The sequence below is a fragment of the Oscarella lobularis genome, chromosome 9 (assembly GCF_947507565.1).
Source record: "Oscarella lobularis chromosome 9, ooOscLobu1.1, whole genome shotgun sequence".
Taxonomy (NCBI): Eukaryota; Metazoa; Porifera; class Homoscleromorpha; order Homosclerophorida; family Oscarellidae; genus Oscarella; species Oscarella lobularis.
The window spans coordinates 1,312,665-1,339,507 of record NC_089183.1 but is presented as its reverse complement, the minus strand read 5'-3'; the positions used below and the strand labels follow the sequence as shown (position 1 = coordinate 1,339,507).

The window sequence follows — 26,843 nt, the reverse complement described above, 5'->3', positions numbered from 1 at the left end:
CATTTCCTCTTCTTCATCCTCTTCTTTATGAGAACTGAAAGCGGAAGTCGCATTCGGGCATGCGCCAGTGACGCAGCTACGATGAAGATTTCAGCAGCAACTGTCGGCTACGAAGACTACAAATCCGAAAACTTGCGCATGCTATGCAACACGTCGCAAAGCGTGGTTTGGGACGCGGATGCCGGAATAACATACTCGCAAGCAGAGAACATTTGCTGGCTGTCCCTTTTCCTACTAATCATTGCCGGCAACTTCACCGTCATACTGTGGCGATGTTCAACAAACAGAAACCAACGAAACAGCATACCATCAATACTCGTAATGAATCTCGCCGCGGCGGACTTCCTCCAAGGCGCGCACGTATTCATTTATCTCCTTCTCTACAGCGATTGGCTCTGCTTCGATTGGCTTTTGAACTCGTCGATCCCAACGACACTCTGCTACATTTCCGGAACACTAGGAGCCACGAGCGTTTATTTGTCTGGAATGATTACCGCTACTATTGCATTCTATTACGCACAGGCTGTGTTTGGCAGGCGGTGCTGCAAAGTACGGTGTTCGCGTGCCGCTGTCATATCGTTTCTTGGCGCTGAGTGGATCATTGCTATACTGTCCGCCGGTGGATCAATGGCGTTGTCTGTGGAAATGCACGGGACGGCATACCAGAAAAAATCGCGGAAGCTTTCTAACTCCAGCTTCGATCATATTCCAACAAATTTGACAGTGTCGTTTATATCATTACAAAATTGCATTCCAATTGGTAATGCTATTACCTACTTCGCGGAGAATTCTTATTCTGCCAATCCTGCCATAACTTTTGCAGCGCAAGTAGAATTAGCAGCGTTCGGATTAACCAACCTTTTGGTTCTCCTATCAGCCGGAATTTACGTAGCGATAATAATCAAGTTGCTGCGTCATAGAGCGTCAAATGCGCTACAGCGAAACCCGTCGGCGCGTTTGGGCGGACTTGGAATGCGTTTGATTGCTATTGCAGTAATCACGTTCGTATGTTGGGCCACTGCAATTCCTCTGCGCCTTTTTGTCTCCGACCTGTCGTTCATTCCTATACTTCCATTTGCTCTTATTGCTCTCTGCAATCCACTTACGTTTACTCTAATGTCACGGCCATTTTTGAATACAGTGAAGAAAGCTAAACGATTAGTTTTCTTCAAGTTTGGAAGAGCTATCGCAATACAAGACGTCACCATGGACAGCGACTCTCTGATAGCTACACGAGCTCCGTCAAGCGACAGCTAGATCAATGCCATATAAGGATATACCAATGGCTTTCTCAAGTCTAGACGATGGTGTGTTTCTCTCTTGCTTTCGCCTTTTTGTCACTATTTTGAAAACAATGTTATACAGAATTAAATCTTATAAATTTAGATCATTTTGGGGGTTGGAATGCGGTTTATAACTGTTTTGACTTTAAATTAATTGAGATTAAGGAGGATGCTTCGGTGGGTTGGTTAGGTTAGACTATCTTCATTCAAGTTCATTGCCATGATTCCAGACAAGCGCTGGTTGTCTGCTGCAGTGATGACGTCAATATTTCCTGCCGCTTGTGGCAAGGTAAATCAGACAAACTACGAATGTATAGGCCAATTACCACTACTGTACTTCCATGACAGACAACGGTATGTTAATTATTGACGTTGTATTGGTCAGAGAGTCTACAGCACCCGGTGTTCCCAGGCGGTCTGCCATCCAAGTGCTATCCGGGCCCTACGTTGCTTAACTTCCGGACGAGAACCGGTGCTTTCAACGTGGTATGGCCGTAGACGGTAGCGGAGAGAAACCTAGTCTACATATACCAAGTCTCATTGCCGGTGGCTCTTCTTTTTTTCGAGTTCAGAAGGTTTATCAGCATGTCACTACTGACATTGGCTCTCTACACGAGTTTCGTCGATTTTAATGAAATGCAGATCAAAGGCAGTATGAATATACCCATTAGGCGCTTTCCCAGTTAGTGTTTCGTCAGGAGTTCATAAGAGTATTGCCCTTGTTATTGTGAGAACCCTGTTTTACATCTTCTACGTAAATATACTAAATTGTGTAAATACGTTATTGCCATGTCATATACCTATTATTAGAAACTCTAGCGTACCTACGTTGAAAGACTCTGCATCGACAAGCTGGTAGCCTGCAGACTAGACATCCTCAGGAGTAACAACTCCCACGTTGGTCCTTGGTTGCAGTGAATTGTTGAAGGGCAAGGAGAGTGTATACTCCTCTTGTATCTGTCTATTCTGACTGTTCGTGGCATTAGAATATCCTTTGGTGGCTGCTTCAGTCCGATTCTACTTTTCTTTCTTCGATTTTTTTGGAAATTAAGTACGGAGACGTTAATTCAGGCTGTGCAGCAGTGCCTTTTGTCTTCTTTCTCTACTCTATTTCAGACGCTTCGACGCTGATGGCGCTTGCTTTCAAAGACTAAGTGCCTGGGCCTATACCCGCGCTCTGGGCATGCGGCGTTTTCGAGATGTAGAGTAGGACCTCGGCTTTCGGACATTCTGCGATTTCGGACGCTCGCACAGCAAATCTAGCCAACCGATTCTGGCTTCCTATAGCGCATTTTAAAGCCCAATCCCTGCCAGGAAGATGTGCTTGAGCGCGAATCAATAGACCAAACCCTCGTGATTTTATAAGAAGATTAGCGCGCGCAGGTCAAAACCTCCGCTTTCGGACAACGGTGTCGCTTTCGGACACGCAGGCGTAGCTCAATCAAATTTTAATGTTTCGCCAAGAATTTTTTTTCACAGAATCCTCTATCATAGAGCTTTCGAACGCAGTAAAGCTTTAGCAAAATGGTCAAGTCTGTCGCCTGCTAAAAATCGACGAACGTACCGACATCGCACCTCGGTTTTCGGACACCAGTTATTCCGTTTGCAAAGGCCAAATCCGTTTCTAAAACACTACTCCGAATTTTCTGTAAGGTATTTGAGTCGAATTTCAAAAGCCGATCGAAAACGAGTAACTTTGCTAAGCAATTGGGCGGTTTAGTGCCGCAAAATGCATTTCTCAAGTTTGCTTTAGTAGCAATAAAACTAAAAATAGCAACGAAAATACCCAAACTGGTACAGAAGCAAGCGGTGCGAAGAAAAAGTCACCCTAAAACTTCGTTTTATTGAAAAAATCTGTCGCATAGAGTACTTTACGCCAAATTCATTTGCCGTTCTGATATTAAAACGGTAACAAAAACTCAATGAATGGCAACAACTTACTACATCTGCCTTATTCACAACTGCTCCTGCGTCAATCAGCATGTTAACAATTTCAACGTCACCCTTTTCACAAGCTACCAACAAAGGAACTTTCCTACAGTGAACTTTCTAATTTAGATTTGACAAGTCCTTCGTAACTTATACTTATATAAATCGTTGGTTTCTTTATTGACATCCACTCCAGCTTCGATCAGTGTTTGAACAAAGTATGTGTCACATTTCTGACACGCAGCCAACAACAAAGGAAATCTCCAGATCAACTTCAAATAAAAATTCAAGACTTAGACAGCGATAAACAACTTCATACGTTGTCTTCCTTTCTGATATCCATTCCAGCATTTATTAGTAATTTAACACATTCCACGCCACTGTTTTCATACGCAGCCAACAAAGAAAATGCTCCAAACTAGAGTTTCATATTACATGCATTTTTAACTATTAACACAAATGGCTACCTTGTCCGTCTTCCTGACATCCGCTCCAGCGTTAATCAGTAATTTAGCAGTCTCTACGTCATTCTTCCTACACGCAGCCAACAAAGGAAACCTCTCATACTAAAGTTCTCAACTTACATTGAAAATCACGATTTACATTAACTTAGCCTACAAACCTTGTCTGCTCCATTGACTTCCGCTCCAAAGGCAATTAGTAATTCAACAATTTCTACGTCGGTTTTCTCAGAGTCACATGCAGCCAATAAAGGAAATCTTCCCATCTTAATTGAGTTAAATTGCCATTAAATTGAGGCTCATTGAATAATATACGACTGGACACCTCGTCTGCTTTCTGGACCTTCGCTCCAGAAATCATCAGCGCAAAAACGATATCTACGTCACTCTTCTCACACGCAGCCAACAAAGGAAATCTTCCATACTTCGTAAACTCAGAAATTAAAGCTTATACTAATAGAATAATTTGCGTTTATATACCTCGTCTGCTTCATTGACATCCACTCCAGCGTCAATAAGCAGTTCAACAATTCTTACGTCATTCTTGCATGCGGCTAACAAAGACGATCTTCCAAACTAAAGAAATGGAAATATCAAATTTATGCGAATTGTCGTTACATACCTCGCCTGTCCTCTTGATATCCGCTTGAGCATTAATTAGGAGTTTAACACTTTCTATGTCACCATTTTCGCAAGCAGCCATAAAAGGAAATCGCCCGCTCTACATTAATGATTCAATTTAAATAAAACCAAATTTATTTTGTTTATAATATCATACCTTGTCGGCTTTATTGACATACGCTCCAGCATCAATCAGTATTTTAATGATTATCACGTCACTTTTCTCACACGCAGCCAACAAAGGAAATCTCCCGCTCTAAATTTTGCAATTTTAAATAGACCAAATTTAAATTATTTATAATTTCATACCGTGTCGGCTTTATTAACATACGCTCCGGCATCAATCAGTAGTTTAACAATTTTTACGTCATTCTTCTCACACGCAGCCAAAAGAGAAAATCTCCCGCTCTACATTTTCAATTGAAATGATATTTATTTATTTATAATTTCATACCTTGTCGGCTGTATCAACATCCGCTCCAGCATCAAAAAGTAGTTTGACGATTTTTGCGTCGCTTCTCTCACACGCAGCCAACAAAGGAAATCTCCCGCTCTACAATTTGCGCAATTTAATAATACCAAAAAATTAATTCTATTTTTATACCTCGTCGGTTTTATCGACATTCGCTCCAGCGTCACTCAGTAGTTTAACAATATGTGCGCCACCTTTTTCACACGCGGTCAACAAAGGAAACCTCCCATACTAAAGTTTCCAACTTTTTCTACCAAAAATGAAGGCATACACAGTTGTTTATAGCTGCAAACCTTGTCTGCCTTATTGACTTTCGCTCCAGCGCCAAGAAGCTGTTTGACAATTTCGAAGGTGTTCGTCTCACAGGCATACAACAAAGGAAGTCTGCCAAGCTAAAGTTTCCAAATAAAATTAATTATTTAAAAAAACACATGCATTAGCTCCATACCTTGTCTGCCATATTGACGTCCACGCCAGCGCCAATTAGTCTTTTTGCTTCCACGACGTGCTTATTCTCACAAGCATGCAAAAGTGCCAAAATCCCAGACTGACGTTTTCGAGATGCCTGTCATTTCTAAAAATAATTTATATCTCCAGTACCTGAGGGCTCCGAGTCATCATTTCGGCGACGACAATAAAGAGTTTATTCGTACACGCATAATAGAATGCCTCCTGCATAGATAAAAACACCCATGGCTTCATAAAATATTTGTCTGGAAAACACTTCTGGTCTAGGTTGTGCGAAAACGTCAGACCTTGCTGATAGGTGCCCCGTTTTCTATCAAAAAGAGAGCGATGTCATCGTTCTTCTTCTCACAAGCAGACTGAAGTGGGAGAAACCCTTCAAAGCGTTTAAGTAATTTGAAGTAGGTCTTTCGATTGCTTTGAGTCGTTTACCCGTCGAAGAGAGCTGTACAGCGGCGATTAGCACGAGCCTACGCACTTCGCTGATATTTCCTTCACTAATGGCACAAAGGAATTCATCTTTTCGTCGGTCCATCTGTTAAAATCGTCTCGGATACTCATCAGACGATGGGGACTCTCGGACGATGACGTCAATTAACATCCTGAACATCGGTGCTTCAGCACCGCCCCATCTGTTCGGCATCTGTTCGTTCGTCACTTTCCTTCCGTTGTTAGCTGATAATTACATACCTGTACATGTCGTCTTCATTTTGAATTTTTTTGAATTGCCTGTTTAATCGGTTTTGTGCAAAGAAAGAGTGCAAAACGAAAAGTTTACACTTGGGAAGACTTTTATACCTTAGAGCTTCCAAGAGTAAATATTCCTCGCGGTAGAATTTGGATATACTCTTACAGGGCTTTTTCGTATGTCATCTGCCATGCATGCAGAACTCCATACTGATGCGCTAGTCCTGCCAGTTTCGAGTCCATCTTGACTACTTGACGTTTCCTGAATCCCCGTCATCGACGATTTAATTAACGTTTGAAACAGCTTATCAAAAAAAGGATTCTGTGAAAACTCCTTATTCTTGAGACTTTGTCCCATTTGTTGACCACATTAATTAACGTGGAGTCAGCTAGATAGTCTTACACGACAATGAACGCATCTATTTCTGTGAATCTCCTAGCTGGAATATGTCAGCATACGCGCCGCAAGACGCGCCCATCTGAAATTTAGAAGCTACGCATGTAGCATGTAAGAAGATCCCGCATTTTGCTGACGCCACTTTGCAAATATTTTGCCGCTCCGAGATCAGCTATTTTTACTTTGAAGTTTCTTCTCACTTGTGGGCTAAACCAGAAAAAGCAGAAGTAATTATCGTATTAACGTTATTGTTATCGCTTATTTTCTTGTACATAACAATTTAGACTTTTCGCACGCAGGAATGACTCGTTTGTCTAGTTTGTCGGCAAGCCACCGCCTCACCTTTCAAAAGCCAAACCAAGGCTGAGGTTCTTGAAATCAGACCGAAAAGCTGGACAATATGATTTCTTCCTCTCAGCTTTCTAAACAATACCCCCAATTTACTACGTACAAAAAGATACCTATACACCTACCTATCCGCAACAAGCTTCTGAAGAAAGACGAAAGAACTCTGTTCAGCAAGTGGTGCTAGCAGCAAAGGCAATGAAGATGACTGACCAACTGGCAGGAACAGCAGAATCAGATAAAGATGCAAGAGCACAGATACACAGACACAGAAAAAGCCACAACAGCACAGGATAGGGTACTGTACCCCCTATCACAAATCAGACTTTTCATTCTCCAGCTTGACTTCCTCTTCTTCGGCCTCTTCTGACCCTACTTCCTGCGCCAGTTAATCTTGGTCGCTCTCTTGTGCTATTCCAAGGTGCAGTTGAAAATCAGAAATTCTTTTCCGTAAGATCGTTCTGACCAAATTACTGTACAGTGAGACACTGTAGTATGGTCAAATATAGCTGCCATTATAATTAATTAGGCACTTCGGTTGGCATGTTTTTTCGTAGTCTTTGTACACTGTGTCTATCTATGATAAGCGAGACTAATAGTACCTGGAGCTATATGCGTAACCGCCCATCCGCTTGTCTCGCTCATTCGGCGCCGCGTTTGCCTCTATAAAAGCAACGCTTAATACAATTAATGCTTATTCATTTGCCAAATGCAGTAGACACAAGTCGCAATGAAACTGCAAGTTTGTATTGGTTTTTTTCCTTGTTCTGGTATACTGCCTGGAAGCTATTGAACGAAAGGAACGGGGAAAAGCGGAAAATGATGAGCCAGCTGTGGCTGCAAAAAGTCGAAAAAGGAGGGATGGGGTATCGTTGCCGGTGTAATTGCAGTCGGCTGTGCCAGTACGTTCTGTGCGTCCTTTAGAGAGTAGCGGTTTAATGTTTTCTCGTATAAGGCAAGCAGCATACTGTTCGAAAGCAGCGAGAACGTGACTAGTAGATAAAAGGCCGGGACGCTCCATGCAAGGGGACCCCGCGCCTTTCGAAGAAGACTCACACAGACCGAAGCACTGCGCACAAATCACGTAAGCAACTGACTGGCCAATCCCTTGGAGAGATGACCGAAAGACGGGCTATGGCCCGCTTTTTCTTTTTTTTGCGACGTGATAGCGTCTTGGCCTCGTATAATCAGTCAATCCAGTGAGCAGCGATACGTCTTCGACAAACGGCTAGTTCGCTGATCTCGCTTCGCTCGAGCTGACGTTTCAACGAGTCGACTCGCTCTAAAGTGCGTGCGCTAGTCTAGCCACAATCCGTGGTCTAGCTGGCAAAGCCGAAACGCAAAAAACTGTACTGTAGCAACTTCGAAATCGTTTTATCTTGGCTCAGACGCTTGGGAGCTCTAGTCGCGCTAGCGCAAAACTCTTGTATCCCTGCCTTCGGCTGCCCTGAGAGGGGCCCCTGAGAGGTGTCAAATAAACATACGGGCACCTACTTTCTATAAGATAGTTCAGCCTTTCCTCGTTCGAGGCAAAGAAACGTCATTCAAAGTTATTTCAACGATTAAATGGCTCAATCGGCATCACCTGAGCCTCGATGTGACCACGAAAGTGGTTTGATAGGCGATGAATTGCATCTCTTCGGTGGAAGAAAGGGATACAAATATTATTTCCCCCGCAACGAAATCTGGACTTGTAATGTCCGAGAGGAAAAGAAATGGATTCGCCGTTTCGCCGAAGGAAAGAACATTCCTCCACCTTGCTACGGAGCACGATGCGTGGTCATCAATGGGATCATGTATTCGTACGGGGGATGGAAGGAAGGCGGCGGTTATCTAGGAGAGGTGTTCGGTTTCGATCCAAAGGAAATGAAATGGATCCAAGTAGCTACGCCCGTCTATCGAAAGAAACCATGGCAACGCTGTTACTGCTGTTTTTGGGCCATTGGAGGGAGAATTATCATGTTTGGTGGAGGGAGCGTAAAAATTCCTCCGGATCGGCTCCAATCAGGAGCACAATGCGATGGGTATGTGAACAATGAGATTTATGAATTCGTATTAGAGGAGGGAGGTGAAAAAGGTAAATTGCATGAATTGAATTCTAGAAGTTATCAAATGTTGATGATTAGGATATTGGTTGGATGTTGCCCTAAGTGGAAAAAGACCACAACCACGGTGCTGTAGTGCACTGGAAACGATTGATCGACATCGGGGATTACTTCATGGAGGAGGGGATAGTTATAAACTATTAGATGATGCATTTGTGATGGATTTGAGAGAAAAGGTAATTAATTCCTAATTATGTTCGTCAGCAATTGATAAAATTGTAATAGAAGTGGATTTGCATCGATTTCCTTCCAAAACCATCCGCTCGATCTTCTCACGGAATGTGTCGGCTAGTGAAAAGAGGATTCGAAAGAAAGAATATCTTTCTAATGATCGGCGGCTATGAAAAAGTGCATTCAGACAGCGGGTATGCAATTGATTTTGATGAACAAAAATCACACAAGGTAGATTAATGACTGTATTGCAATTAATAAATATAATTTCAGATTAATTTGCCCCCGGATTTTTCACCGGTTTGGTACCACACCCTTCACTGTGTAGCCAATCAAGACGGCTCTGCTCATCTCATTCTTTCTGGCGGTCAAGAAAGAGAAGGAGAATTCAGTCAAATGATGAAAATTTTTATACTTGGTAATTCGAATCAATTTGTGACTCAAAAATCATTTTGTTGAATAGGTCCCTCAAGCGAATCCAACACGAAAATCGAATCTCTCCTTCCAGCTAGATCTACATTAATTCCATCTCCAGCTGATCGAAGAAGCATTCTGGATAGTCAGCAACAAATGGAAAGCATGAGGCATGCAACTTTCTCATTCATGGAATGGAGACCTTACTAGCTGGCGTTATTAATTTATAGATTGGAAAGTTTTCAAGGAATTCAAGTACATAATCGATACTACACGTTTGTGAAAACATTTAGAACACAATACGAAACTCTGCAACCTCAAAGGTAGGGCATTTGGCAATTCATTATCGACGACTATAATATTTATACTGCTCGTTGCAGCTATCTTCAAAGACGCATTGAAAGTCTAAGGTAAACATTTTTACTATGTATGTTTATGACTGTTACGCTAAAAATGATGGCAGCGCCTATTTCCAAGCTGAGAAAGGAAGATTTGAAGCAGAAAAGTAAAAAGGATATGATCAGATAAACTAAATAACGACTTCTGACTCAGAAATGAAATCTGGATGCAGCTTCAATCTCAACGTGAAGCGTTTCAGACTTTGCAGAAGTCACTTGACGAATCGCGAAGCAGCCTCAACCAATTTGTGCAAGTTCTAAGCATACCAACTGAACAAATTCAGCTCACTCGGAACAAGCTTGGAACAGGATCATACGCAGGTAAATTAAAAACAAACAAATTTCGAATATGGAAACTATATAATAAATATAATTTAAGACGTCTTTTTGGGGTTTTGGCACGGCATGCACGTCGCCGTCAAGAAATTCCACGATCTTATCAACACCGAGGAAACGATTCCCCTATTTCAAAGTGCAGTTTTCGCGGCTAGTCGACTTCATCATCCCAACATCGTGCGAGTGTGCGGTGCTATAATGAGACCGAGTCTTTCCTTTCAAATCGTCTCCGAATTACTCGAGGGATCGGTCAGCGAAGTGATCAATGCCGCTCATTCATCCGGCTCCTATCTCTCTAATTACGAGCAGCTATCCATCGCAGTGGATATGACGTCAGCTATTTCGTATCTCCATGAGCTCCATCCCCGTCCGTACGTTCACGGCGATATTCGTCTGACGAACGCGTTGGTCACGAGGAACATGACAGTGAAAGTCGCTTACTTTGGATCTGCCCACCTCTTGGGTGACTCTCTGTCTTCTGGCCCTAATAGTGCTCTATACGTTGCCCCGGAGAGACTGCCACCTACGTCAGAAAGCAGTGCGATGCCTAGTGACGTATATAGTCTGGGCGTTTCGCTGATTGAAATATTCATTGGTGTGGGACCGATTCCGGAGGAAAGAAATGGTCAGCTGAGCCGGATAATGAATCGAGGTCCATTGCACTCCATCTGCTCGAGAATGATTGAGGAAAGAGACAGTCGTCCTACGACTCTTGAATGCCTCGCGATTCTAAGAGAAGAGCTTGATAACTGCTTGAAGTGCGAGTCTTCGCCTAAAAGGAGATTGGTGAAAGGAGAGTTTGAAGAAAAAAAGGGGGGCAATCGTTGTCACAGGGTTGTTTTGTTTGAAGACCGCAACGTCTTGCCGGATCCATACTTGGAGGTGTGCACCAGTACAGTTTTATATTACTCACGTTTCACTGTTTTTATGTAGAAGGCAACTATCGATTCGGTATTCCAGATTGGTAACTTGCATGTTCCACTCAATAGTATTTCTCCGTTGGTTAGCGCAGAATTGACTCCAAAGGGAATAGACATGACGATAGCGGTAAATAAATGTTCCTTGTCTATTCCTCCAGAAGCGGTCGAAGACCCCATTGTCGTGTCGTCCTGTCTCCTCAGTGACAATGAAAAGTACAAAAGCGAAACCGGAGTGGCGCTCACCGATGTCGTCGAGCTTTTACCGCACGGCACCAAGCTACAAAAGGCCGCCACTCTCAAATTAAAGCACAACTTTGCTTTAAGAAAAAAACACCGCATCAAAGTTACGTTACTTTATCAGAGCGGAACTGAGTTGAAGAAAGTATTCAAACCGCTGTGCGTTTTCACGGCACTGAATCAAGTTGTCTCTTTTCGATTCGGATCTGCTACTCTGGTCGCCGACAAGATAATCGTTAGGACAAGAAGTTTCTGTTGGCTTTGCGGAGAAAACAACGGCTGCTGCATTAAGCTTTCGGAAATGGTGTTTTCACCTACAGATTTGAGCCCGTCTCAATTTCGACAAGGCTTCGCGGTGAAGTTGTGCATCTGCGAAGCGAGCGAGGAAAAGGAAGATAAAGTTATTAAACGAGAGTGCAAAAGAACACCTCACGAAGTCGAAATGCTAGAAAAACGAGAGTTCAGCCTTTGCGACTGTGACATTTCGAAAGACAAAGGTCCTCCTGTGCTTCCTCTATTCGCAAAAATTAACGAATTTCAGCCAGCGGCTGGATGGACCGTTCGGGGATCCTACAAAGTCGACTTTCGTAAACTTCGAGCAATTTTCAAAGGCGATTTTCTATATGAACCCTACTACTTTGCAATTGGCCTCAGTGATAAAAGTCTCGGCATTAGCGACACAGTGAATGTTTGGTTCACTCTTGAGTGCAAAGAGCGTATTGATCTTCTCGCTACTTTTAGGGCTAAGAATGTAAGTAAATAATTAATTAAGCTAGGCAGGTAAAAGAAAATCTTTCGCAACGAGTCTTTATCTACAGCCTGAGCTCTCGCACCCAAAAAGAAGCCTGAGCCACCAAGAGTGCCTTGGCTCTCCAATTGAGAGTGAATTGGATTGTGTGGTAACAGAAGAGGAGCTAAACAGGTTGGCTCCTCTTTTGCCTGACCACTGGAAAAACTTGGCTCGTAAGTTAAAGGTGAGTGTGAAACACGTGGAAACGACTCATAGGAACGAACCCCAAGAACATCCCTACAGAATGCTCAACGAATGGAGATGTAGCAACGGATCTGATGCGACCGTGAGACTTCTTTGCACAGCCCTTTTCGACGTCGGTCATAGATTAGCTGCAGAAATGGTTTTCCCATGCGCCTCTAAACGACTCTTACGTAAAAGTACTCCCTCTCTGTCCTCCTAGAAGCACTTTTGACCTTCGTTTGGTCGATACTAATTAAAAGAATGATTACCTGATTTTTGAGAATTCACGTTTCAGTAATGCATGAAAATGAAACAGAATGATTAAGACGTTCTTTAACGGTTTTTACTTTTAGTTAATTAATTAATTAATTGAGAATGAGGAGAATGCTTTGTTGGTTTAGCGCTGGTTGTCTGTGTACAGCCAATTAGGTGCTTTTTCAGTGACTGTTTTGTCAGGAGTTCATAAGATGAAAGAATACACTGTACTGCCCTCGAAACTATTTGAGAACCCATGTTTACATACGACGGTATACATCTTCTGAGTAAATATGCTAAATTGTGCAAATACGATATTGCCATATCATATAAAAGAAACTCTAGCGTACCTCAGTTGAAAGACTCTGCATTGACAAGCTGGTAGCCTGCAGACTAGTAGACATTCTCCATACGGACTAACAACTCCCACGTTGGTTAGGCTTGCCCCTGGTCGAAGTGTTGGCGCAAGGAGAGTGCATACTCTTCTTGTATCAGTCTATTCTGACTGTTCATGACGTTAGAATATCATTCGGTAGCTGCTTCGGTCCTATTCTACTTTTCTTTCTGCGAACTATTTTTTTGGAATGTGATCAGATGGGACCTTCCGGATGTTCCCTTTGTCTTCTTTCTCTACTCTCTTTCAGTTCTTCTATTCGCTAAGACCTTGACTGCCGACTCACTCGCCTTATTCTTCTCGACTAAGACCACTTGAGAAAAGTTTTCAATTTGGCATGGGCAACACGCGTACAGGTATCGGAGAGATACGACTAAGAAATTCATTCAAGAATCGTCTAAACAAAGCCGCTGAAACTTACAGACTCAGAAATGTCGACTTTCCTCAAAGAGGCCCCGATTTCTGGAAACGCAAACAAAGCAATATCGCTGAAAGGGTTGATTATGAATCTCGCAAAGAGTTCTGCTGCTTTCTTAGTTTCACGACGTACTCACCCGAGCTAGATTTGAGCCAATCAAGCAAAGCGATGAATCAAAACGTCCCTTTTTCCCGAAAGAGACCCCGATTCTCCGGAAACAAAAAGAAACTAATCTTAACAGCACGATTACAAGCCTGATACGGCTGCTTGGACAAAGAAACTCTTCGTCGCTCTAGAAAAGGCCATACAAGTCTATCACGTGAGACATTGAGGTTAAGAAACAGGAGTCCCGTACATTTCGCTACGAAAGTCTCAAGGTAAAGCTTTAAGAATGCATTTCGTGAGTTGCTAGATCGGATCCCTGAGTAAATGAACGTGCAGCGGTACAGTCTCGTGCTCAGTCTCTCTCGCCAGGGTGGAACAACCGGCCGAGCGGGAGAGAGTCTGGGAACGAGACTATGCAGCGACTAGCAAGATTAGAAGACTTTGCAAAACGCTGTGTGTCTCTGATACACTAGATATAAAATATACGGTGCATAGCGGAATTTTGTAGTAAACAGCTTATTTTATTTTAGTCATTATTTAATTTAAATAATGGGGCTAAATTTTCCTTAAATTTGAGCTGCTTTGGTCAGTGTGTAAGTGTGAGTTTACTATCAAAAAACGAAGAGGTCGTTATTTCCTCTAAAGAAACTGCGTAGTCAACACGCACATGCCAGAACGTAGTCAGTTTGGGAAGCTGTTCGTAAACGCCTTTACTTAGGCTTCACTCAAATATGGATAAAGAGAAACTTGAAAACGCTTGTGCTAACGGTCAAGTGGAAATCGTGACATCATTAATCGATGCCGGAGTAAGTGCCCATAGCAGAATGTGTTACATTTATAAATATGCGGTACAGTACTTATCAGATAGAAATCTTAAGGATGGCTTGTTGGCAGCGTGTTCTAATGGTCACGTGAAAATTGCTAAACTAATAATCAATGCTGGAACGGATGTATCAGTGGGCTACTTTTGTAGACATGTCGTTCTTCATCTAATTGCAAATTTAGCATAGTGGAGCACCTTTGTGGGTAGCGTGTTCTGGTGGCTACTTGGAAGTTGCCGAAGTATTAATCGAAGCGGGAGCGGATGTCAATAAGACAGACCTCCTGGTTAGTGTGGTGTGCTACGCTAATAGGCAAGTTGTTCTGATATACAGTTTAAGAATGGGCAAGGGCCTTTGTGGAAAGCGTGCTACCATGGTCACGCTAAAATTGTCAAACTATTAATCAAAGCTGGAGCGGATGTCAACAAGACGGACTGGGTTAGTAGAAAACTTTAATTTTAAAGATTTAAAAAAATTATTCTTCAACTAATTAAAGTATTTTAGGATGAAAGAGGGCCTTTGTGGGTAGCAAGTTCTATTTGTGATGTAGAAATTGCCAAAATGCTAATCGACGCTGGAGCAGACGTCAATAAGACAGACAAGGTTTGTAGTAATGCGTTACTATTTTAGGCACGTTGATCTTTGTCTGAATGGAATCTTTAGGGTGATAGAGGACCTTTGTGGGAAGTTAGTTTCAATGGTCACGTGGAATTAACAAAACTTTTAATCAAGTTTAAAGCAGATGTCAACAAGAGAGACTGGGTTGGGAGTAGTTCGTTACCTTCATAGGCATGTTCATCTAATTAGTGGCTTTAGTGTGGGAGAGGTCCCTTGTACGTAGCGTGTTCTAATGGACACGCAGAAATTGCCACACTATTAATCAACGCTAAAGCGGACGTCTATAATACGGACTGGGTTTGTAGAATTGTTTTCCTACATGCTTGTCGTTCTTTATAAAAATAATTTTAGTATCGAAGGGGAATTTTGTGGGCAGCGTTTTCTTTTGGTCACTTAGAAGTTGTCAAACTATTAATCGACGCTGGAGCTGATGTCAATATCACTGATATGGTTTGTAGTATTCTTCTGTTATTAGCCTGTACTTATTTAAAACAATTTGTTATTTTTTGTTGTTCTAATATTTCAGGATGGAAATGGACCTTTGTGGGACGTGTGCTGCAAAGGTGACGTAAAAATTGCAAAACTACTAATCGACGCAGGAGCGAACGTCAATAAGACGAACTTGGTTTGTAGAATTGTTTTTCTACATAATGTAGCATGTTGTTCTTTATTAAATAATTTTAGTATCGCAGAGGAATTTTGTGGGCTGCGTCTTCTCTTGGCAACGTAGAAGTTGTCAAACTATTAATCGACGCTGGAGCTAATGTCAATATCACTGACAGGGTTTGTAGTATTCTGCTTTTATTATCCCGTACTTTTGTAAACCGATATGTTATTATTAATTTATTCTAATTCGTTTCAGGATGGAAGAGGACCTTTGTGGGATGTGTGCTGCAAAGGACACGTAAAAATTGGAAAACTACTAATCGACGCAGGAGCGGACGTCAATAAGACGGACTTGGTTTGTAGAATTGTCCTACATAAAAGCTAGCATGTTGTTCTTTATAAAACAATTTTAGTATCGAAGAGGAAATTTGTGGGCAGCATCTTTTTTTGGCCAGGTAGAAATTGTCAAACTATTAATCGACGCTGGAGCTGATGTCAATATCACTGACATGGTTTGTAGTTTTTTTCCTTTTTTATCCCGTACTTTTGTAAAACGATATGTTATTTTCCAAAATATTTCAGGATGGAAGAGGACATTTGTGGGAAGTGTGCTGCAAAGGTCACATAAAAATTGGAAAACTACTAATCGACGCTGGAGCGGATGTCAATGCGATAGATAAGGTTTATAGTGTACTGTATTGTGCTACTTTTCTATAGTCATGCTCCTTTTCATTGATTTAAAATCTTTAGGTTGGGAGAAAGCTTTTGTTGGAAACGTGTTCTAGTGGTTACGCTGGATCAGATTTTAATAAGACTAGTGGTTACGCTGGATCAGATTTTAATAAGACGGAGAAGGTTTGTTTCTAGAAGGGTGTCATTTATATGAATTATTTTATTGAATTAGAATCATTAGGATAAAACAGGAATTTTGTGTTCCAAAGGTCACCTAAAACTTATCAAATTACTAATGGATGCTGGAGCACACGGAAAAGAACTTTTATGGAAAGCATGTTCGACCGGTTACGTAGAGTGTGTCAAACTGCTAATCGACGCTGGAGTCGATGTAAATAACACGAACTGGGTATTTAGCAATGTGTTAATCTTATAGACACGTTGTCTGATCTAATTAGAATCTTCAGTGCGGAAGAGGGCCATTGTGGATTGCGTGCTCTAATGGTTACTTTGATATTGCTGAACTCCTAATCTTCGCTGGAGCAAATGTTAATAAGACAGACGCGGTTAGTAAATGTGTGTTGCCCTTATATACATGTTACTGATTAAGAGATTTCTTAGGGCGAAAGAGGGCCATTGTGGGAAGCCTGCTATAATGGTTATGAGAAAATTGCAAAGTTATTAATTGACGCTGATGCAAATGTCAATAAGACAGACAGGGTTTGCGTTACTTTCATAGATACAGTGTATGGTATTCCTTATGCAACTAGAATTTTTAGCATGAACGAGGACCGTTATGGACGGCGTGTTCTAACGGTTACTTTAATATAGCTGAACTATTAATCGAAGCTGGAGCAAACGTCAATAAGACCGATAGGGTTTGTCGCAGTGTCTCGGAGACGTGCTGCTCTTTATGTAATTGGAATTTTTAGCTTGAACGGGGGCCGCTGTGGACAGCGTGTTCTAATGGTCACGTAGAACTTGCTAAACTGTTATTCGATGCTGGAGCCGATGCTTATAAATTAGACAAGGTTATGTAATTTAAATTATTTGTGCTTTTCAATTAAATTTAAACTTGTAGAAGCAAAATTCTGTTTTACACGTCTTTATGAAATTTCGTCACAGGTTTTCTGGTATTATCGACTTCACGGATTTCTTGTCAATTTAGTGTTGCAAACTTTAGTTGCGCATTTGGAATTTTTGAAATTCATTTTGTCGAAGAACCTAAGTCTTGTGGGCCGTCGCGGAGAGGTACGCGCTATAATTATTATTGAATAAGATGCTAGTGCTTTAGCAAATTATTATTATTTAAGGTTAGGTTACTTTAATTAATACAAAAATTATTTATCTTTGACCTCACAAATATTTTTACGACGCCTTGTTTGTCTTGTAGAGCAATATTGTTACGTTACGTTTATACACTAGATAAACATAACGACTTAGCCAGATTTTTAGGATAATTTGCTACTTCACGAGTTTTCTTGTCCAAATGAAGTAAAACAATTTCTTTTTAAATCGTGGGTTAGTAGCCTGCTTTGGCATGACTTTTTGGAGAAACCTGTTTTTCTTTCAGATTAAATATCGGTACTACGAACTTTATTCTCAAGGCACAACAAAAGCAAAGCGAATCAAGATTTGCTTTATTGGGGACGAGAGAGCTGGTAAAACAACTTTAATCAAAACTCTGCAAGACATTGACTGGAAGAAAGGAGGCGACGATCGCCGGACTGCCAGCATGGAAGTATCAAAAGCAGTCATTAAATCGGTTGGCGAGATTGTTTTCTGCGATTTTGCTGGGCAGCATCACTTTCATAAAACGCACAATCTCTTCTTCTCCGAGTTTACAACAGCTTTTCTCCTTGTTGTCGATTTAACAAAAGACTACAGCGAATTAGAGAAATCGAGCTTTTACTTTTGCTCATTTGCAAAATGCAGCGTTGGGCTCACAGAACTAACAAAAGCGTTTGTTATTGTAATAGGAAGCCGCAAAGATATGCTTAAAAATTTGGAAAATGGAGAGAAAAAAATGCGGCAACTGGTCGCAAGCCTCCGACAAACGTACGGTCGTTGGTTTAAATTTTACAAAAATTCTTTTGTTTTGAATTGTCGTGAGCGAAGATCAAAAACGTTGGATCTACTGAAACAAGCTCTCGGGGAGGTCAAAGCGCGTGTAATAGAGGTAATAAAATATATCAGCGTGGAACAGTTTAAAGCCTAATGTAGTTTTTTTGACAAAGATATCTAAAGATGTTCCGCTCATTGTTGAGGCGGCGGTGACATCATTTCTGCCTACGTTGCGACATCCCTTTCAGAAACCGTCTTCGTTAGAACGCTTCCTTCCGTTTTTTATTACAGGAAAAACTGAAGCGACTGAAAATATACGTCAGAAAACGTTATCGTCTCTAAGGAAAACGTCGCTGCTAACTTCCAAGAAAGAAGAGGCAAGTCACATTACGCGGAAATTAACCGTATGTTATTGACGCCGCATAGGACTGCTGTACCATTCGTGTGGTGGACGCGTGCGTTTTCAAACAGCTGCTTGTAGACAGCATATGGCCGGGTCTTTCAGATCAAGTTCAAGATTTGCTTGTTGAGTTCTTGCAAGGAATCGGCGAGGTCAGTGGAATTATTTTTCTATTTGTCAACTTATCTTAGACGAGAATTTAGATTTTCGCTATTGGAGACAAAATTATTCTAGACCCTTCTTGGCTATGTCAGAATGCCATCGGCCCGCTGCTATCTCCTGCAGAGTCCCCTGATTTTCCTATTAGCCTTCATTGCGATTCCTCTGGAACAGCAACGAAAGAAATGATTCAGTGTGCTCTTGAAGCATTCAACAATGAAAAGTGGGAGAACATCGACGAGACGATATCTCTATTGTGCCATTTGGAAATTTGTTATCGTCTTCCCATTGAACCAGTTCAATAGAGCTTATGCAAGTGACGTCACTTGATCACGTGCATGACCTCTGAGTGGCAGAAAGCGTGCCACTCAAAATAAAAAAGGCCGTAGCATCTAAGCGAAGCCTCATTTGTTCTAACCTAGCTGCCTTGGCAGCTTCTAATAGGTTAGATTATCATTGCCCAAAGGTGTCGCGGTAGCTAGACGCGATTTAAAGCGTTTTCGAAGAGCTTTTGAGCTTCGCGGTGTAGAGACCCGCGAAACGCGTGAAGGTTTCTCTAGCGAAGCGACTTTAAGCACCGCGTAGTGTAATGACATGCTCAACATTTTCGCGTACCTACCGGTGTGAAAACACTAATTCTGAAGGCTTTACTAGCTCATTCAGATGAAAAAGTAGCTTACTGCGCCTTAGACGCTAAACCAATCGCCCTTTCAGACAACTATCAGTTCGAATTCAAGTTTCTAATGTTACATCCTCTAAATCAAGCGACAAGTTTTGTTTGCAACGAGCTGAGACGCGAAAACTTCGAAAGGGTCCCCGAAAAACGAAGAACGCTTTAAAATGTCTGTTGCGTTATTAACTTCACTGTACAAAAGTACAAAACCCTTCTTCAGCGCAGTTAAGCTGTGACGAGGGTTTCTGTGGGTGCGGCCATACGCCGCTCTTACGTTTCTGCCACTCAGTTGCGCGCGCTACCATTGCTCCGTGACGTTGTGCATAAGCTCTATATCGCTTTCCGGCTCTATTGAAGGAAGAATGTCCACCCGAAGTGTGGAGGGAAAATTCTAAAATGGAAGTCTACGTTGGGCGACGCTTGAAAAAAGCTGAAGAGACGGAAATTATAACTCCAGGAACAATGCCATTTCTTCAATGCAATTTGTTTTCGTGGCTTAGACCCTGTTATTTGGGAAGGCGGGTTGATGATCCAGAAGATAATACACGGTCGTTTAGTTGAAGGAATAATAAGGTTGCAGGAGAAAAACAAGGCGTTGGATTTTGTTGTTCGGGGCCCAGATCACTCGGAAAAAGAGTGCATGGAGTTCCTTACTAATCTAAAACAAACTGGCGAGAAAATTCTTTGGGATAAGAGTCCAGGGACAAATACACTATATTTTTACATTAGCTGTGCGGAACTAAAGCAGTTTAAAGATTTCCCACTAGCGTACGCCGAAGAAAAAGTCGAAGAGAAGATAAAGACTTCAGCAAAATCACACGTTTTAATCAGCGAAGGAACGACCAGAGACAGTCTGAAAGATCTCCTCGCTCTTTCCAACAATCATGTTGATTTTGTGTCTTACAAGACACGTTGTGCCATAATAACGTGCCTCGAGAAAGATGATGCAGGAAGAAAAGCCTTGAAGGAGCATCTAAAAGGCTTATCGCAAGCTGAGAAAGTGGAATGTCAGACTGCAGCACAGCTGCTTTCGACGTGGAGTGAGAATTTTTGCGCCACAGCTGAGAGCCTTGCGGACGCTGCTCGACAATCACGCTTATTGTATTTGTTAAAATTATTGAATGAAGATGGCGCAATTGAACTTGCTGCTGAGGAGGTAACTGCTTATACATTAATCATAGATGAGATTTACTGATGCCCCTAACAGAAGGAGGAGGCCGAAAAAGACTTGAATTTCCTTCAAGGAAGTTCTCTATGGCGCTACAACAGGGTCAAAATGAATGAATGAATGAATGAATGAATGAATGAATGAATGATACGAATGAATGAATGAATGAATGAATGATACGAATGAATGAATGAATGAATGAATGAATGAATGAATGAATGAATGAATGAATGAATGAATGAATGAATGAATGAATGAATGAATGAATGAATGAATGAATGAATGAATGAATGAATGAATGAATGAATGAATGAATGAATGAATGAATGAATGAATGAATGAATGAATGAATGAATGAATGAATGAATGAATGAATGAATGAATGAATGAATGAATGAATGAAAGAAACAAATTGTGGTTGATATTAACTTTGCAAATGGCTGCTGATCTTGGACGAATTCGAGAAGCTCTCTTACGCAGAGTTGAAGCTGTTATTCGAAGCGTTCATCAGCTAGGGAGCGATCTCTTTCTTGTTCACGCTTCTGACGGCATTCTCACGGAATTGCAAAGTCTCTATCAAGTAGTTGGCCGCCTCTCTCTTGTGTACGGTGAGCAAGCTGGCCTCCTTCGCTGCATTACATCTACGATCGATCTCCTTGTTAACCATTCCGCCGAAGGAACTGTTGAAGACATGGAGACTGTGCAAGGAAGTCGTGGCCGGCCGTCCTATTTCATATCGGAAGATCAGCTTCGTTATTTTGTCGACAACGGTTTTTCAGTCCCTCAAATATCACGTTTGCTTACAGTCTCCATTTCTACTATCAAGCGTAGACTGCGTCAGTACGAAATCAGCATCGAAGGGTCTTATACACAAATTGAAGAAGACGAACTCCTTCGTCGCATACAAGCGCTGAAGCAAAGTAACCCCACAAGCGGTTATCGCATGATTTATGCTGCCCTAAAACAAGAAGGAATTAAAGTTCCCGTTCACCGCGTGCGCAAATGCTGTTTTCGAGTGGATCCAGGCGGAACAGTGTCAAGATGGATGATGGCTGTGGAGAGGAGACAATATTCCGTTCCCGGGCCTAATAGTCTTTGGCACATAGATGGCAATCACAAACTGATAAGGTATACATATTGAGTTTTTAGAGCGCTTCTAGCCGTACAGTCGCTGACCGTGTCATTAAGGTGGCGCTTTGTGATTCACGGCGGTGTTGATGGATACAGCCGTCTCATAGTGTATCTTCATTGTTCCAACAACAACAGAGCTTCAACCGTGTGTGACCAGTTTGAGCTAGCTTGCAAAAGAAATGGTGTTCCTTCGCGGGTAAGGTGCGATAAAGGCGGTGAAAATGCTCAAGTTTCGCTCTTTATGTTGTCTCACCCATCTCGAGGACCCGGGCGTGGTAGCGTCATAACTGGACGTTCGGTCCACAATCAAAGGATTGAACGTCTGTGGCGAGATGTTTTTTATCAGGTAGTCATTCTAAGGCAAATTTTTGGTTGTACTAACCGCGTTCTATAGGTGACGTCAACGTATTACCGTTTATTTCGTTTTTTGGAAAACACCGGACGGCTCGACGTAAACAACGAAGTCGATCTTGCCTGCCTCCACTTTGTGTTCCTGCCCAGAATCAATGCTCATCTTCTTCGATTTACTGAAATGTGGAACTTGCATCCATTGTCGTCAGCAGGGAATAAGTCACCTACACAGCTTTGGATATCGGGAATGCAAAATCCCACGTATTCGTTGTCGACTGTAGGAGTAGAAATGCGTGGGGCTTTTGAACATGAGTTCGATGACTTTGGCATTGATCCTGATGTTGAGCCACCCGATGGCCATTGGAACGAAGACGACGACGACGACGACGACGACGACGGCAACGTTTCTGTACCTGAAACTGCTGTAGAACACGAAAGCCGCCTTCAGTCTGTCTTGTCTGCAACTCTTGATCCTTCGGAGGATGTCACCGATTTCGGAATGTCAATTTATTTGAGAGCACGAGAAATAGCTGTTAATATTCAATGATGATGATGACGTACAAGAACAGTTGTTTTGGTCGTGCAGTCATTTACGTTATCAGCAGAGTCTTTGTTACGCATCGGACACGTTTTCTTACTGTAGTTTGGCGAAGTCATTAGTCGTATGCACATGATTTTGACGTTTTTGGAATGTACTCAATTACAACGTCTTTTCTATACACGTCATTGTGACGTATTTTTTATGCACGTGATTGTGACTTCCTGAACGATGTCCAATAGGCGCACGCCACATCGCATTCTTTGTTGCGCACAGCTCATCGAAACCGAAAGACCTATTCTTCACCGTTTTTTCCGCTTTCAGTACTTTCGACGATTCGGGCGATTCACGGAATGTCTTCAAGGGAGAAAAAAAAAGAATTGAAAATACTCGAGTCAATCGATCGCCAGCTACGCGATCTTCGCCGTGGATGCAGCAAAATCGGAGCCGACGAGGGGACAGAATGGGATGATTTCTCTGATTCCAATCCAAGCGATCCGTCCTCGGAGCAGGCGGGCCCCTCTACGGGCGCCCGTGATGGTCCACAATTCTCACCTCCGAAAACCGCTATATGGGATGAGCATCGAAGGGTCTTTGGCTATCGCGGTAAGGGAAAAGGACGGGCATCGTATTCCCGTTCAGTGGGGAAGAAGACGAAGAAGTCGCGATCGTCAGACGTATTTTCCGAGACAGGCCGTGCACCGTGGGTGCACAAGTTTGTGTGCCTCGCAAACAAGGGCACCACGGCTGCACCAAGAGGCGGCGATAAGAAAAAAATTGAAAATGCTTGGACTGGACGAGGCGCGCATACATTTGCCAATGTCGGCCACAGAATCGGTAGTTACCGAGATCCTTTTTGAGGCGTATCCCTTGCTCAAAGAAACACCAAGCTTTACACTTATGGTCACAGATGCGAAGAAGAGCACTCGCCAACTCATTCCACTTTCGCGACCATACACAACCAAACATTTACAGAAATCTTGCCAGCATCAAATCATTTATGTACGGCCAAGCAGTAGTATCGGCAGCAGTGACAGCCTAACGTCCGAATCTGAATCGGACGACGACGACGTTAGAAATGCCCGCGCCTCGAGGAAAATTATAAAACGTGAACTGTCGCCGGAAAGGTATATCATAAGCATATAACTATATCTTAGTATTATTTCTGAGACAGCTATTGCTTTTCAGGGATGTTGTTGATCTTACCTGCGAAGAAGGAGGCACTTCGGCGGCGGCAGCGGAACGCTCAACGGACTCTGTCAGTGAAAGCTTGGCTGAGGTGACGATCGAAAAAATGCGTTAGCTTCTACGATTTAGTTGCATTTTTAGAGACGCCAACTTGTCCAGCAGCAAGACGCTGCATACGCGCGTTCGCTTGCGTGCGATGAAAAAAAGGTGTTTTTCATGCCATAGATACAGTATGTCAAGCATGGTTATGTATCCGTCAATAGGACCGTGAAGTAGAGGAACTGCAATTGCAACAGAAGTGAGAACATAACTGGGTAAATATCATAAATAATCCTAGCGTGTGTATTTTAGAAGATTGTTGACAACAGCGGAGACTAAGCAGAAGGTGCCTAAAAAATTTCAAATAGTAGGTGTTTGACTGTTTGCCTACTATGTTATGTTGAAGCTCGCAAGAGATCGACGAGCGACATTGACATCTCTTGTCTCGGAGGAGCCCTCGGACAGCGACTACAAAAGTGTCAGCGTTAAAATTAGAATGCCGAATGGGCAGGAGATCAAGAGGCGTTTTTCAGGATTTGATGACACGCTCCAGGTTTGTTTGCGCACACAGGCAAATATTGTTATCATGCGCTGATTGAGCAGGAAGTTCTTTTCTGGGCTTCGAGTAGTGGTGACTACGACCCAGATGATATTGAACTTCTCGACAGAATGAAGAGAGGGAATCCGAAGAAAATTCCGGCGAATGAATATGTGAAGCCCTTGGCAGACGTATTTCCGAAATCAATCAACATCAATTTAGTCGCTGATGAGGTAAAAGGCTTCTGTAATAATGGCTATCACTGACGTAATTTAAGCAGAGAACGAACGAGAGCGAAAATTCGTCCCTTCAGCAGAGGCCATTGGATGAAGTTCACGTGGCTCAAGTCTCCTCAGTGTGAGTGCATTGCCTAATTGACTGCTATTCTTTCACTAAATTCTGTAATTCTTATAGTACGCAAGGTTTTCCGGACCTGAAGAGCATAGCGGAGCATCAGAAGTCGCTTATTGAGTCAGGCGGAGACGACGGGGAAAATCTCGCAACAGTGAACGTTCGGGCTTCCCACCTGTTGGAAGACGCGTTCTATTTTTTCTCGAAAAAAAAATACAACCCTCTTCGTCCAATGAAAGTAAGCCACCCTTTTAATTTTTTTTGGTTTACACTGGTACACAATTAAAATTTAGATTCAATTCGTTGGCGAAACAGCAGTGGACTCAGGCGGTTGTGTACGTGAATTTTGGCGGCGACTTTCTGTTGCAATTATGGATCACCATTTTGTTGGCTTCGGCAACCGAATGCGACCTCGCAAAGACTCAAAGGCACTTCTTGTAAAAAAAATACTCAATGACATATTCTTCATAATAATTCATGCTCCTTATGCAGGGCCGTCATTTTGCTATCATCGGCCGAATTTTAGCCGCAAGTTTAGCACACGAAGGAGCTGGTTTCGCTTTTTTGTCAGACGCTGTTTACGAATATGTGATTACTGGTGATGTCACTGACATTACGGTAACTCTTGATGACATTCCTGAAGCGGACGTCCAGCATTGGATCAAACAAGTATTACTTCAAGACATTTTTCAGCGTATTAAACTAGCCTCTTTCAGATCGATACTTCTACTACTGACGCTGAACTACAGTCGCTTTTTGAAGATCTCGACAGTGATATGGTCAAGGCCGTTTGCGATGCAGGTTACCACGAGGTCCTCGCATCCATCACTATCAAGAAAAAAGAAGCCCTTCGCCATTGCCTCCTTCTTCACTTCGCTGTTCTTTGCGTCAAGGCAGAATTGGATCAACTGCGGGACGGCCTGAAGCTGATGAACGTCCTTTCCATCATGCAGTCTCATAAGGACATAATGAAGAAATATTTTGTTCACGACGAGGACTCAGCACTTACAGCAGGTGTGATTTTTTTGCTGGAAAGTTATTAGTGATTTTATGAAACTTTATTTAGAGGGGATCCTCAAAATGTTTGCAACAGCTGCCTTTACCGAGAAGGAGGAAGACGAAGAAAAATGGCAGCAAGAGACAGACGCGTACATGCTGTTTCAAAGATTTCTAGACGACTGCGAAGGTATAAAAGAACATTTATTCTCCAATATTAAACTCTAAAATCGGGTTATCGTTTTCAGAGGGAAAGCACTACTGCAGCCTGTCCCATGTCCTGGCATTTTTCACCGGATCAAATGCAATTCCTCCTACTGGCTTTAGGCTGAAGCCCAAGTTGCATTTCAGTCATTCAGCAATTTTCCCACAGAGTTCAATATGCTTCCTAACGCTGACCTTGCCCGTTCAGAAAAAAGGTGAAGATGCGGAGGCATACGTCGAACGTTTAGTTCATGCCTTCGTCAACGTCACTCACCTTGGCCAAATTTGAATCAAACTTGTTAAACGTTTTTTGTCACTGCGCTGTGTTGCGTACATTGAAATCTTTTTGCGTTATTTCGAAATGGCCAGGTTGTTCCTTTTAAAGGCTGTAATTGTGTTCGGATTTGAAAAACAGACCATTCTAAATCTGTCAGGGTTGTTGCTAATTAGGCATTAAAAGTCTGTGATTGTGTTCCGAATTGAAAAACATACTTTCAAAATTTCAATAAAGACAACTTTCAGTTGCATTCATTCGTATCATTCATTCATTCAGTCATTCGTATCATTCATTCATTCATTCATTCATTCATTCATTCATTCGTATCATTCATTCATTCATTCATTCATTCATTCATTCATTCATTCATTCATTCGTATCATTCATTCATTCATTCATTCATTCATTCATTCATTCATTCATTCATTCATTCATTCATTCATTCATTCGTATCATTCATTCATTCATTCATTCATTCATTCATTCATTCGTATCATTCATTCATTCATTCATTCATTCATTCATTCGTATCATTCATTCATTCATTCATTCATTCATTCGTATCATTCATTCATTCATTCATTCATTCATTCATTCATTCATTCATTCATTCATTCATTCGTATCATTCATTCATTCATTCATTCATTCGTATCATTCATTC

The 26,843-nt window shown here is 42.1% G+C and overlaps 6 protein-coding genes and 1 pseudogene across 9 annotated transcripts; 5 read left to right on the top strand and 2 right to left on the bottom strand.

Moving 5' to 3' along the window:
• Positions 1-77: 77 nt before the first annotated feature.
• LOC136190865 (uncharacterized) lies at positions 78-1,390 on the top strand. The gene has a single exon (XM_065979150.1). The coding sequence runs from the start codon at positions 82-84 to the stop codon at positions 1,255-1,257; it is 1,176 nt and encodes a 391-aa protein (XP_065835222.1). The 5' UTR covers positions 78-81; the 3' UTR covers positions 1,258-1,390.
• Positions 1,391-1,670: 280 nt separating this feature from the next.
• On the bottom strand, positions 1,671-1,783 carry LOC136191678 (5S ribosomal RNA; annotated as a pseudogene).
• Positions 1,784-3,015: 1,232 nt separating this feature from the next.
• LOC136191281 (ankyrin repeat domain-containing protein 50-like) lies at positions 3,016-5,824 on the bottom strand. Of its 2 annotated transcripts, XM_065979610.1 has the most exons (18): positions 5,664-5,824; positions 5,522-5,607; positions 5,367-5,438; positions 5,215-5,313; positions 5,060-5,158; positions 4,899-4,997; positions 4,749-4,847; positions 4,604-4,702; positions 4,452-4,550; positions 4,296-4,394; positions 4,154-4,249; positions 3,999-4,097; positions 3,835-3,939; positions 3,680-3,778; positions 3,532-3,630; positions 3,369-3,484; positions 3,225-3,318; positions 3,067-3,177 (listed from the first exon to the last, which is right to left on the bottom strand). In XM_065979610.1, exons 1-18 carry the CDS (start codon positions 5,764-5,766, stop codon positions 3,166-3,168), a joined length of 1,674 nt encoding a protein of 557 aa, XP_065835682.1. In that variant the 5' UTR covers positions 5,767-5,824; the 3' UTR covers positions 3,067-3,165. The 2 variants fall into 2 exon arrangements, with proteins under 2 accessions (XP_065835681.1, XP_065835682.1); XM_065979609.1 differs by having other exon boundaries at positions 3,016-3,318.
• Positions 5,825-8,217: 2,393 nt separating this feature from the next.
• Positions 8,218-12,699, top strand: LOC136191277 (uncharacterized). The gene is made up of 12 exons (XM_065979604.1): positions 8,218-8,737; positions 8,787-8,941; positions 8,991-9,167; positions 9,210-9,354; positions 9,400-9,520; positions 9,581-9,673; positions 9,731-9,760; positions 9,814-9,855; positions 9,903-10,069; positions 10,128-10,966; positions 11,018-11,992; positions 12,060-12,699. The coding sequence occupies exons 1-12, from the start codon at positions 8,227-8,229 to the stop codon at positions 12,432-12,434; spliced, it is 3,630 nt and encodes a 1,209-aa protein (XP_065835676.1). The 5' UTR covers positions 8,218-8,226; the 3' UTR covers positions 12,435-12,699.
• A 938-nt stretch (positions 12,700-13,637) lies between these two features.
• LOC136191278 (serine/threonine-protein phosphatase 6 regulatory ankyrin repeat subunit B-like) lies at positions 13,638-20,765 on the top strand. The gene is made up of 28 exons (XM_065979605.1): positions 13,638-13,658; positions 14,105-14,192; positions 14,241-14,342; positions 14,392-14,493; positions 14,547-14,645; positions 14,712-14,810; positions 14,871-14,969; positions 15,024-15,122; positions 15,177-15,275; positions 15,352-15,450; positions 15,510-15,608; positions 15,688-15,786; positions 15,845-15,943; positions 16,014-16,112; positions 16,182-16,286; positions 16,345-16,512; positions 16,562-16,669; positions 16,725-16,823; positions 16,883-16,981; positions 17,036-17,134; positions 17,185-17,236; positions 17,287-17,354; positions 17,559-17,624; positions 17,677-18,282; positions 18,341-18,544; positions 18,594-18,719; positions 18,771-20,555; positions 20,607-20,765. The coding sequence occupies exons 2-27, from the start codon at positions 14,118-14,120 to the stop codon at positions 19,029-19,031; spliced, it is 3,330 nt and encodes a 1,109-aa protein (XP_065835677.1). The 5' UTR covers positions 13,638-13,658; positions 14,105-14,117; the 3' UTR covers positions 19,032-20,555; positions 20,607-20,765.
• A 190-nt stretch (positions 20,766-20,955) lies between these two features.
• On the top strand, positions 20,956-22,767 carry LOC136191283 (uncharacterized). Its single transcript, XM_065979612.1, has 3 exons — positions 20,956-21,695; positions 21,756-22,044; positions 22,093-22,767. Exons 1-3 carry the CDS (start codon positions 20,962-20,964, stop codon positions 22,594-22,596), a joined length of 1,527 nt encoding a protein of 508 aa, XP_065835684.1. The 5' UTR covers positions 20,956-20,961; the 3' UTR covers positions 22,597-22,767.
• Positions 22,768-22,773: 6 nt separating this feature from the next.
• LOC136191279 (uncharacterized) lies at positions 22,774-26,375 on the top strand. Of its 3 annotated transcripts, none has more exons than XM_065979608.1 (14): positions 22,774-23,714; positions 23,776-23,866; positions 23,917-23,982; positions 24,039-24,073; positions 24,130-24,160; positions 24,221-24,367; positions 24,418-24,585; positions 24,630-24,709; positions 24,767-24,941; positions 24,997-25,140; positions 25,196-25,372; positions 25,420-25,717; positions 25,770-25,889; positions 25,948-26,375. In XM_065979608.1, the coding sequence occupies exons 1-14, from the start codon at positions 23,056-23,058 to the stop codon at positions 26,190-26,192; spliced, it is 2,436 nt and encodes an 811-aa protein (XP_065835680.1). In that variant the 5' UTR covers positions 22,774-23,055; the 3' UTR covers positions 26,193-26,375. The 3 variants fall into 3 exon arrangements, with proteins under 3 accessions (XP_065835680.1, XP_065835679.1, XP_065835678.1); XM_065979607.1 differs by having other exon boundaries at positions 24,127-24,160; positions 24,633-24,709; XM_065979606.1 differs by having other exon boundaries at positions 24,127-24,160.
• The last annotated feature ends 468 nt before the right edge of the window (positions 26,376-26,843 follow it).

What these genes read in the sequence shown, in the direction of transcription:
- LOC136190865 (XM_065979150.1), top strand. Translation starts at nt 82, where the DNA reads ATGAAGATTTCAGCAGCAACTGTCGGCTACGAAGACTACAAATCCGAA.
- LOC136191281 (XM_065979609.1), bottom strand. Translation starts at nt 5,766, where the DNA reads ATGGACCGACGAAAAGATGAATTCCTTTGTGCCATTAGTGAAGGAAAT. An exon ending in ACGGGGCACCTATCAGCAAG is followed by an intron (nt 5,439 to 5,521) that starts GTCTGACGTTTT and finishes TTATCTATGCAG; the next exon opens with GAGGCATTCTATTATGCGTG. An exon ending in ATGTTGATACAGCCGACAAG is followed by an intron (nt 4,703 to 4,748) that starts GTATGAAATTAT and finishes TTGAAAATGTAG; the next exon opens with AGCGGGAGATTTTCTCTTTT.
- LOC136191277 (XM_065979604.1), top strand. Translation starts at nt 8,227, where the DNA reads ATGGCTCAATCGGCATCACCTGAGCCTCGATGTGACCACGAAAGTGGT. An exon ending in AGAGGAGGGAGGTGAAAAAG is followed by an intron (nt 8,738 to 8,786) that starts GTAAATTGCATG and finishes GTTGATGATTAG; the next exon opens with GATATTGGTTGGATGTTGCC. An exon ending in TGCCGGATCCATACTTGGAG is followed by an intron (nt 10,967 to 11,017) that starts GTGTGCACCAGT and finishes GTTTTTATGTAG; the next exon opens with AAGGCAACTATCGATTCGGT.
- LOC136191278 (XM_065979605.1), top strand. Translation starts at nt 14,118, where the DNA reads ATGGATAAAGAGAAACTTGAAAACGCTTGTGCTAACGGTCAAGTGGAA. An exon ending in TTGTGGGCCGTCGCGGAGAG is followed by an intron (nt 17,355 to 17,558) that starts GTACGCGCTATA and finishes CCAGATTTTTAG; the next exon opens with GATAATTTGCTACTTCACGA. An exon ending in TCTTGCAAGGAATCGGCGAG is followed by an intron (nt 18,720 to 18,770) that starts GTCAGTGGAATT and finishes ACGAGAATTTAG; the next exon opens with ATTTTCGCTATTGGAGACAA.
- LOC136191283 (XM_065979612.1), top strand. Translation starts at nt 20,962, where the DNA reads ATGAATGAAAGAAACAAATTGTGGTTGATATTAACTTTGCAAATGGCT. An exon ending in GGCAATCACAAACTGATAAG is followed by an intron (nt 21,696 to 21,755) that starts GTATACATATTG and finishes CGTGTCATTAAG; the next exon opens with GTGGCGCTTTGTGATTCACG. An exon ending in GGCGAGATGTTTTTTATCAG is followed by an intron (nt 22,045 to 22,092) that starts GTAGTCATTCTA and finishes CGCGTTCTATAG; the next exon opens with GTGACGTCAACGTATTACCG.
- LOC136191279 (XM_065979606.1), top strand. Translation starts at nt 23,056, where the DNA reads ATGATTTCTCTGATTCCAATCCAAGCGATCCGTCCTCGGAGCAGGCGG. An exon ending in CGTGAACTGTCGCCGGAAAG is followed by an intron (nt 23,715 to 23,775) that starts GTATATCATAAG and finishes ATTGCTTTTCAG; the next exon opens with GGATGTTGTTGATCTTACCT. An exon ending in CAGCGGAGACTAAGCAGAAG is followed by an intron (nt 24,161 to 24,220) that starts GTGCCTAAAAAA and finishes GTTATGTTGAAG; the next exon opens with CTCGCAAGAGATCGACGAGC.